The 10,179-nt window shown below is 48.6% G+C and overlaps 1 protein-coding gene across 2 annotated transcripts in view; it reads left to right on the top strand.

Moving 5' to 3' along the window:
• The window catches only part of PGD (phosphogluconate dehydrogenase), a 20,082-nt gene extending 11,665 nt beyond the window's left edge, over positions 1 to 8,417 (top strand). Inside the window, exons 7-12 of one of the 2 annotated variants that reach the window (XM_008064953.2) lie at positions 1,419 to 1,608; positions 6,230 to 6,360; positions 6,607 to 6,740; positions 7,445 to 7,544; positions 7,701 to 7,823; positions 7,911 to 8,417. In XM_008064953.2, coding sequence (XP_008063144.1) covers positions 1,419 to 1,608; positions 6,230 to 6,360; positions 6,607 to 6,740; positions 7,445 to 7,544; positions 7,701 to 7,823; positions 7,911 to 8,030 — 798 coding nt within the window. In that variant the 3' untranslated portion in view covers positions 8,031 to 8,417. The remainder of the gene's footprint in view (positions 1 to 1,418; positions 1,609 to 6,229; positions 6,361 to 6,606; positions 6,741 to 7,444; positions 7,545 to 7,700; positions 7,824 to 7,910) is intronic. The other variant, XM_008064954.2, reaches the window with a different exon arrangement.
• The last annotated feature ends 1,762 nt before the right edge of the window (positions 8,418 to 10,179 follow it).

The following is a 10,179-nucleotide window of genomic DNA, read 5'->3' as shown; positions in this document are numbered from 1 at the left end:
TGCAGTGGCACGCTCATGGCCACCCCAGCATCAACCTGCTGGGCTCCAGCGATCCTTCTGTCTCAGCCTTCCAAGTAGCTGGAACTACAGATAGGCACTACCATGCCTGGCTAATTTTTTGACTTATTGTAGAGATGAGGTCTCGCCAAGTTGCCTGGGCTGGTCTCGAACCCGCAGGCTCAGGCAGTCTACTCGCCTTGGCCTTCCAAAGTGCTGGGATTACAGGCTACAGCTGCTGCACCCAGGCTTATTTTTTTTTTTATACATTTCAAAGTAAACTGTGGGCACTGGTACATTTTTTCCCCTAAATACTTCAGCATCATTAGGTAAACATATTTTAATTGAAAACATAGGAAGGTACACTCATTCACAGTCATTTTTTGTAGAGTCAAGTTGTTTTCATTAACTGTGGTTCTGATGATTAAGTATTCTTGTCATCTGTCTCATCATCTAGAATTTCTAGTTTCAGTTATTTCAAGTGGACACAATTTAAAGATACTTGTAAAGCATACAGTACACAGAATCTTCCTAGAGTTTTTGTAGTTTTTTTCTCCTGGTTTTTTAATTCATGTCATCCTCACTTATTTTGACTGCTGTTTGTTTTACTGACTTGTCTTTATTTCTAAACATTTAGTTTTTTTTTTTTGAGTTGGAGTCTCACTCTGTCGCCCAGACTGGAGTGCGGTGGCTGCTCCCTGCCACCGCAGCCTCGACTTGCTGGGCTCCAGCGATCCTTCTGCTCAGCCTTCCAAGTAGCTGGAACTACAGGCGCGCGCTACCACACCCGGCTAATTTTTTTGATTTATTGTAGAGATGAGGTCTCACCAAGTTGCCCAGGCGGGTCACAAACCCGCGGGCTCAGGCACATTTAGTTTTTATAAAACAGTGATTTTTGTGTGTTCATATTTAATTGGCTTATATCATATTTAATGTATTCATTCAACAAACACATAGGGTGCTTTACTATATGCTAGGCAATAGTCTAAATATTGGGGCTGTCATAGTGAAGAAAACAAAGTGTCTGTTCTCGCAGAGCTGGGAAGATAGACGGTAATATTTAAATGCCATATAAAACTAGTTAGCGATGACCATTATCAAGAAGAGTCAGCTGGGATCAGAGGCAGACTTAGATCGGTGATCAAGGAAGCCTTCCGGGGAGGTGACAGTATTTGGAGACCATCATGATGTGACGAGCACTTGGCTCTGAGGAAAGAGGCGTTTTGGTGATCAGAAATCGGCATCACCAGGTTGGGATCAAACACGTCTGACTCGGCTAGCACAAGCTCACCCGTAGGGGCAGCAGGCTGCAGACATGCCATGGAAGAACTTGCTGGCCCGGTGCTCAGTTGCTGGGGGTCAGTGTCCACCAGGACAAGCCTTGCTCCCCTCCCACCCTTTTCTCTCCCGTTCCTACACAGGCCTTTGAGGAGTGGAACAAGACGGAGTTGGACTCGTTCCTGATTGAAATCACAGCCAACATTCTCAAGTTCCGAGACACCGACAGCAAGTACCTGCTGCCGAAGATTAGGGACAGTGCGGGGCAGAAGGGCACTGGGAAGTGGACCGCCATCTCTGCCCTGGAGTACGGTGTTCCTGTCACCCTCATTGGTAACGTTCCACTATTCACCTGAACCCTTTGTCCCACTGTTCATCCTGGTGTCCTGGAGTGTTGACACGGACTGGTCTTTGAGAGAATCTAGCCCACTCTAGCCAGCTTTTGGAGTGCCTTTTGCTCTTCTGCATGTGAAAAAACAAACAGTGGGAGACAGGCTGACACTGTTTTTCTGTTTGTTTGTTTGTTTGTTTGTTTTAATTGAGACAGTATGTTGCCCAGGCTGGTCTCAAACTCCTGGCCTCAAGTGATCCTCCTGCCTCAGCCTCCCAGAGCACTAGGATTCCAGGTGTGAGCCTCTGGGCCTGGCCTGATGCTGCTTTTGAATCTCTTTGTAATCCTCTCATTCATTTCAGCCTTGAGGTAAATTCAGAACCTATTGTCTTTCCTATTCAATTTTATCTGTGGACTATTTTAGCATTAGTGATTTAATTGAAGTCAGTAACCTAAGATCTTTTTAATGAGGCAGGTAACTCTCACGGAATTTTTTGTAGAAAAGTTTACAGAATAGGCTGGGCTCAGTGCTCTTTCTGTAATCCCAGAGCTTTGGGAGGCCGAGGTGAGTGGATTACCTGAGCCTGCGGGTTTGAGACCTGCCTAGGCAACTTGGCGAGACCTCATCTCTACAATAAATAAAAAAAAATTAGCCGGGCATGGTAGCGCGCACCTGTAATTCCAGCTACTCGGAAGGCTGAGGCAGAAGGATCGCCGGAGCCCAGCAGGTCGAGGCTGCGGTGGCCGGGAGCGGCCACTGCATCCAGTCTGGGCGACGGAGTGAGACCCCAACTCAAAAAAAAGAAAAAAAGAAAAAAAAGAAAAGTTCACAGAATAACATATGCTTGTATACTCATAATGTATTAAAACTTTGCTGGGTTTCTCCCCCCAGATATTAAAAAAAATTATCTATACAATTAAATTCCTTGAATAATTTTTTTTTTTTTGAGCCGGGGGTCTTACTCTGTCACCCAGGTTGGAATGCAGTGACATGATTACAGATCACTGCAGCCTTGACCTCCTGGCTCAAGCAGTCCTCCCTACTCAACTTCCCAAGTAGCTAGGGCTACAGGAATGCACCACCATGCCTGGCTATTTTTTTCCTAGTTGGAGTCTCTGTCGCCCAGGCTGGAGTGCGATCATGGTTACTGCAGCCTCGACCTGCTGGGCTCAGGCGATCCTTCTGCCTTAGCTTCCAAGTACCTAGGACTATAGGCACATGCCACCATGCCTGGCTAACTTTTTTTATTTATAACAGAGACCTTGCCATGCTGCCCAGGCTGGTCTCCATCTCTTGGGCTCAGGCAATCCTCTCACCTCTGCCTCCCAAACTGCTGGGATAACTGCTGGGATTACTGCTGTAAGCCACTGTACCCAGGTCTTTTTTTGATTTTTTTGTGGAAATGAGGTCTCGCTATGTTGCTCAGGCTAGTCTCCAACTCCTGGGTTCAAGCCACTCTCTCTCTTTAGCCTCCCAGAATGCGAGAATTATGGGCATGAGCCACCTCTTTTGCTAAATTCCTTCTCCTTGCTCTTTTTTTTTAAATTTTTATTGTTTTTTTGAGTTGGAGTCTCACTCTGCTGCCCAGGCTGGAGTGCAGTGGCACGGCCACAGCAGCCTTGACCTGCTGGACTCAGGCAATCCTTCTACCTCAGCCTTCCAAGTAGCTGGAACTACAGGTGTGTGCCACCACGCCCAGCTACTTTTTCTTGATTTATTGCAGAGATGAGGTCTCACCAAATTGCCTAGGCTGGTCTCGCACCCCTGGGCTTAGGCAATCCTCTCACCTGAGCCTCCCAAAGTGCTGGGATTATAGGCGTGAGCCACTGGACCTGGCCCCCGTTCTCTTTTAGAAGAAAACAACCATCCTGAAGTTGATGTGCATCCTTTCCACCTGAGTATCAAACTCAGAAAGATAGAGAAGGAAATAAAACAAATAGGCGAGGACTAACAGAACCAAAAGCCCCTTTAAGAGTAAGGACGCTTCTGGCGAGATTGAAAAAGAATGGCAGAAGGTGCCTCGTGTTCATTAAGAACAAAAAAGTTGATCTTTGCTCCTGAGAATGTCCTCCCTGTAAGAAAAGAGTCGTTCTGTTTGCTCTCCTAGAGGTGGTTGCCTTTCTCTCGCTCACGTCCTCCCTTCTGAGTTCCCCCTCACTGTGCCCGCCCTGCTGTGACCGTGGTGTAAGGCACAGTAGGGAGGGAAGTGGGTGGTTTATCTTGCCAGGGGCCAGCAGAAGGAAGTTGGCTGCTCTTTAGCAAATCTGAGCAATACCGTGGCTGGGGAGGGTGGGGCAGTGGCTGGGAGTTCATTCATCACACTGCCTTAAAGGCGCGTGAGCGTGAGCTATCACAGTAGCAGGGAACCCTGCTCTCCTCCCAGTGGAGATTGTACACCCTTCCCCAGGGCGGACGGCGTCCCTGGATGGCGCAATCGTTATCTGTGAACCAATGGGGAAGTTGGTCTCCAGCTCCCCCAGATGTAACAGGAAGGGTTTGCCACACTGCCTGTTGCACCAGTCATCTTACAAAGCTTCCTTCCAGAAACGCTAAGTCATCGTGTGTGTGCACTGCTGGAGAGAAGGGGTGATTGGGTCAGGATAGAAAGCCACCTGCTTTTGACGTGTTTTGAGTTTGGTTAATGTTCTCAAGTTTATGGCTAGCACTCTTTCCTCAGAAATAAAGTCCTCTCTTAGTTCTCTGAGATTTTACTGTGGGGGTAAAAAATAAAGAGTAATTTATTCTCATTATCTAAATTATCAATTGAGCAAGTAGGCTTTTATAAGGGATAATTTTTGAAGATACTAAATGTCTTAATATTAAAATACTATACTGAAATGTTTTTTATTCCAATGAAGTAACATTATAAAACTTTTTTGGGGGAAAGTAGGATTTATTGAGAGGACAGAAAGCCTCCCAGAACAGGAGGGGATCCAGTGGGTTGCCAAATTATGAAACTTTGATGGTGATCATGGATATACTGAAAATTGTAAAATGTTAAGCGTTTAAAAATGGAATGGAGTGTTTTGTTTTTCTGAGTCAGAGTCTCATGCTGCCACCCAGGCTGGAGAGCAGTGGCATGATCGTGGCCACTGCAGCCTCAACCTGCTGGACTCAGGAGATCCTTCCACCTCAGCCTTCCAAGTAGCAGGAACTGCAGGTGTTCGCCACCACACCAGACTAATTAAAAAAAAATGAGAGCTGGGCTCGGTGTCTCAGCCTGTAATCCCGTGCCTTGGAAAGCTGAGGTGAGTGGATTGCCTAAGCCTGTGGGTTTGAGACCCGCCTGGGCAACTTGGCGAGACCTCATCTCTACAATAAATCAGAAAATTAGCCCAGCATGGTGGCACACGCCTATAGTCCACCTACATGGAAGGCTGAGACAGAAGGATCACTGGAGCCCAGCAGGTCAAGGTTGTGGTGGCTGTGAGCATGCCACTGCACTCCAGCCTAGGTAACAGAGTGAGACTCCAACTCAAAAAAAAAAAAAATGAGTTGGAGTCTCACTCTGTCGCCCAGGCTGCAGTGTAGTGGCACAGTCAAGGTCACTACAGCCTCCACCTGCTGGGCTCCAGTGATCCTTCCTCCTCAGCCTTCCCAGTAGCTGGAACTGCAGGCGTGTGCCACCATGCTGGCTAATTTTTTAATTTATTGTAGAGACAAGGTCTTACCAAGTTACTCGGGCTGGTCTCAAACCCCTGAACTCAGGCAATACTCTCACCTTGGCCTCCTAAAGTGCTGGGATTACAGGCATGAACCACCATGCCCAGCTAATTTTTAAAAATGTGTTGTACATGGCTATAGTTCCAGCTACTTGGAGGGCTGAGGGGGAAGGATCACCCGAACCCAGAAGGTCGAGGCTGTGGTGGCCATGAGCATGCCAAGTGGCACTCCAGCCTGGGAGACAGAGTGAGACAGGGCTGGTCTCGAACTCTTGGACTCAGGCAATCCTCTCACTTCTGCCTCTCAGAGTGCTGAGATTACAGGCGTGAACCATTGCTTCTGGCTAAAAATGGAGGTTTTTGAGGGGTAAGTCTATAAGTATGGCTTCTTAATGTATTGTTTCTAGTTGTTGGGTAATTGATGCTTCAAAAGAAAATAAATTGAGTCTTTCAGTATTTAAAAATTAAAGTCCTATAAACTGAATTTGAAGTCATACTCATGGATCAACACTGAGGAATTCTGAGTACAGAGGTTTTATCTCTTTATTTTCCCTCAAAACTCCCTTTGGAATTTCATATGGATCTTTGTGGTTGAATATCTGTATTTATGTTAGAAAACTGACTTGGAGGTTTAGAGCTTTTTAATAAAAGTTCCTTCTGGGTGCAGTGGCTAAGACTTATAATTCCAATGTTTTGGGAGGCCAAAGTGGGGGGATTACATAAGGTCAGCAGTTCCAGGCCAGCCTGAACAAAATAGTGAGATCCAATCTACAGAAAAAAAAAAAAAATTAGCCAGACTTGGCACTGTACACCTATAGTCGCAACTGCTTGTAAGGCTGAGCTGGGAGGACTGTTTGAGCCCAGAGGTCGAGGCTGCAGTAAACTATGATTGCACCACTATCTATTTCTAGAAAAAAAATTCCTCCTGATATTCCCACCCTCCCTAATACCTCCATGTAGGAGAAGCTGTCTTTGCTCGGTGCTTATCATCTCTAAAGGATGAGAGGATTCAAGCTAGCAAAAAACTGAAGGGTCCCCAAAAGTTCCAGTTTGGCGGTGACAAGAAGTCATTCCTGGAGGACATTCGGAAGGTGGGCACAGACCCTGTGGTCCCTGTTGGTCCCTGGTAGACAGTGGGGGTAGGGTTGTTGTAGGAGAACACATGCAGCTCCAGGGTGGCAGGTGGAGTCAAGTTCAGCCTTCACATCAAACCTGGTTTCCAGGCTTTTCCTGGAACAGTACCCTTTCCGGGATCTCCTGCTGTTGTGGGCAAGTCTAGCAGACACGAGGGGCCTCTGCTGGCTACAACTCTCATAAGCGTTTGTGGCACTCTTCAGGCCCTCTATGCTTCCAAGATCATCTCTTACGCCCAAGGCTTTATGCTGCTGAGACAGGCAGCCACTGAATTCGGCTGGACCCTCAATTATGGCGGCATTGCCCTGATGTGGCGAGGGGGCTGCATCATCCGGAGGTAAGAGACAGTCGCCTGCTGTGGGGACATTGGGATGTTGGGACACTTCCCTGTAATGGGTGCAGTTAGCCCTGTCACTGGAACGCCGCAGCAAGATTGGTTTAGATGGCCACGACTCACTCATTCCCTGTTGATCAGTTGCTGTAACTGAACTGTCCCCACTACACTTTCTAAAGTAGTTCTGTGGGAACCATCATGCTCTCTGGCTTTGCCTCTTGGGCCTTTTGCTCTGTGTTTTCCTTGACCCACCACCATTTTTTTCTTTTATTTTTTTGAGTTGGAGTCTGTCTCTGTCACCCAGGCTGGAGGGCAGTGACACGTTCTCAGCAACTGCCGTCTCAGCCTGCTGGGGTCGGGTGATCCTTCTGCCTCAACCTTCCAAGTAACTGGAACTACAGGCACATACCACCATGCCCGGCTAATTTTTATTTATTTATTTATTGTAGAGATCAGGTCTCACCAAGTTGCCCAGGCTGGTCTCAAATGTGTGGGCTCAGGTTGTCCTCTCACCTCAGCCTCCTAAGTGCTGGGATTATAGGCTTGAGCCACCGCACCCAGCCTACCCATGGCCAGTTTTAAGAGATGAGAAACGCAACTTTGTGCTTTATTAGGGTCCACATCAGCTTCCAACTTATCTTCCCTGCTTTCCATCAGGCATTCAGCCAGCTGGAGTTTTCATTGATTTCTTCCCTTAATCGTTTCAGCGTATTCTTAGGAAAGATAAAGGATGCATTTGATAGAAACCCAGAACTTCAGAACCTGCTACTGGACGACTTTTTTAAGTCAGCTGTTGAAAACTGCCAGGTATGTGACTTTTTAAAGTCAGCTGTTGAAAACTGCTGGTGGCAGGTACACTGTCTCTGGATTTGCGGTGATACGCATGAGAGGGTGTCATCTCGAATGGAACCAGTTAGCATCTCTGGGCCACCACTGATCCTCGGCCTTGCTTTTTGTGCTCAGGACTCCTGGCGGCGGGCAGTGAGCACTGGTGTCCAGGCCGGCATCCCCATGCCCTGCTTCACCACTGCCCTCTCCTTCTATGATGGCTACAGACACGAGATGCTTCCAGCCAACCTCGTCCAGGTGAGCCGCGGGGCAGGTGCTGAGCTGGCTGTCCCAAAGGCCACGCACCTGCGTCCTGTCCTGACCAACCTATGTCTTGCTATCTAGGCTCAGCGGGATTACTTCGGGGCTCACACCTACGAACTTTTAGCCAAGCCGGGACAGTTTATCCACACCAACTGGACAGGCCACGGTGGCAGCGTGTCGTCGTCCTCCTACAACGCCTGATCAGGCTGTGCCTGCTACCCTTCTCGGCTCCACAGGCAGGACATTCCATGTACCACACTCTGCCAACGTGGCCCTCTGCCCTCCTTTCTGCTCAGATCTTTTAAAATACAGTATCATACGAGACTCCTGAAAACAGCAAATCGTTTTTGTGAAGTAGTTTTTGAGAGCCCTCATGCCCCTGCCCCTGCCTCCTGGTACAGACCGGGAACTGATCATGCACATGAAAGCTGGAGCCAGCTCCTCGGTCATTTCCACATGTCCCCTCTGGGCTGGTGAGGCTCTTGTCACATGGCTGGGAAGCGTGTACAGTCTGGTCGTACTGGAAGCTCTGTGCCACGCAGCCGAAGCCCCTTTTTCCTTTAGTCAATAAAAGCTACTTTATGTTTATGCTTTTTCTCCAGAGTCTTGAATAGCCTCTCTTTGACCACACTGAGTCACGGTCCCCAATGGGAAGATTTGCAGGGGTTTCACTACATTTGAATCAGTTGGTTTCCTTCGAGCCTCAATTTTTTTCCTCTTTGTTTTCTTAAAAAACAGACTCCAGAATAAAACAGGAAACACTCCCCCTTAGGACCATGCTTAACCCTGGAAGGGAAGCTGAGAAGGCAGGCAGCTATGTCCATGGGCTTTGGTGTGTGGTTGCATCTCATTTTTATTTTTGGGTTGGAGTCTCACTCTTGCCCAGGCTGGAGTACAGTGGCATGCTTACAGCCACCACAGCCTCAACCTGCTGGGTTCAGGGGATCCTTCTGGCTCAGCCTTCCAAGTAGCTGAAACCACAGGCATGTGCCACCATGCCCAGCTAATTTTTTGACTTATTGTAGAGACAAGGTCTCACCAAGTTGCCCAGGCTGGTCTCAAACCCTTGAACTCAGGCAATTCTCTTGCCTCAGCCTCCCAAAATGCTGGGATCACAGGCTTGAGCCACCGCACCCGATGGCGTCTCATTTCTTAAGTTGCACAGTGGGTGGATGGATCGATGTTCATTGTAGCATTCTTGCCTTTTTGTGTGTCAGTGACTTCATAATAAACTTGTCTAGGGCATCGCTGAGTGATGGGCTCCGCCTGGTCTGATCTTCCTTTCCCACACCTGTCTCTGTCTCTAAGTCAGGCCATGGATTCCTTGTGGGACTTTTAGCAATCTAAGTTTGCTCCTTAACCAGGCTTTTTGCTTATTTACTCAGGAAAAAACAGACTGCTAGCATCCTGCTGTGGCCATGTGGCCTGGGGCCAGGGGAACTGTTTCACCAGCAGGCCGACTCCACGATGACTTCTCTGGAGTGCTTGGAAAGTCCAAGTGTCCTAAGGATAGGAGGAGCAAACAGCGCCCATGTTTGAACAGCTGGTGTCTATACTCTGACCTCTGATCTCTCTCAGGAGGGGGCAGGGGCAGGCAGAGCGGGTGAGGGGGAGACAGTCCTTTTCATGAGATCCTTTTCATGAGTGAGGAAGACAGCGCTTTAAACCCATCCTGGATGTGAGTCCTTAGCTAGGCCAGGCCCGCTCGCCCCCTCCTGCTCCCACCTGCCAGCCTAGGAGAAGCCTGAGTAGCTGCTGGTGACTCAAGAGTCTCTAAGGGTGACTTGGGCGTGGTGGCTCAAGCCTGTAATGCAGCACTTTGGGAGGCCAAGGTCCCATGGGTTCGAGATCAGCCTGGACAACTTGGTGAGACCTTGTCTCTACAATAAATAAAAAAATTAGCCAGGTGTGGCAGCGTGCCTACAGTTCTAGCTACTTGGAAGGCTGAGGCGGAAGGATCGCCTGAGCCCAGCAGGTTGACGCTGGGGTAGCTGTGAGCATGCCACTGCACTCTAGCCCGGGCGATGGAGTGAAACTACAACTCAAAAAAAAAACAACATTCTTTAAGGGTTGTACAAGGCAATTTTCTTTTTTTTTTTGGAGTTGGAGTGTCACTCTGTCGCCCAGGCTGGAGGGCAGTGGCTGCTCCCGGCCACCCCGCCTCGACCTGCTGGGCTCCGGCGATCCTTCCGCCTCAGCCTTCCAAGTAGCTGGAACTACAGGTGCACACTACCACGCCTGGCTAATTTTTTGATTTATTGTAGAGTTGAGGTCTCACCAAGTTATCCAGGCGGGTCTCGAACCCGCAGGCTCAGGCAATCCACTTACCTCGGCCTCCCAAAGTGCTGGG

Source organism: Carlito syrichta, unplaced genomic scaffold, assembly GCF_000164805.1.
Source record: "Carlito syrichta isolate Samal-C Ts95f unplaced genomic scaffold, Tarsius_syrichta-2.0.1 Scaffold308112, whole genome shotgun sequence".
NCBI classification, from domain to species: Eukaryota; Metazoa; Chordata; class Mammalia; order Primates; family Tarsiidae; genus Carlito; species Carlito syrichta.
The sequence above is the reverse complement of the archived record's forward strand: the minus strand, read 5'-3'. Positions and strand labels throughout refer to the sequence as shown.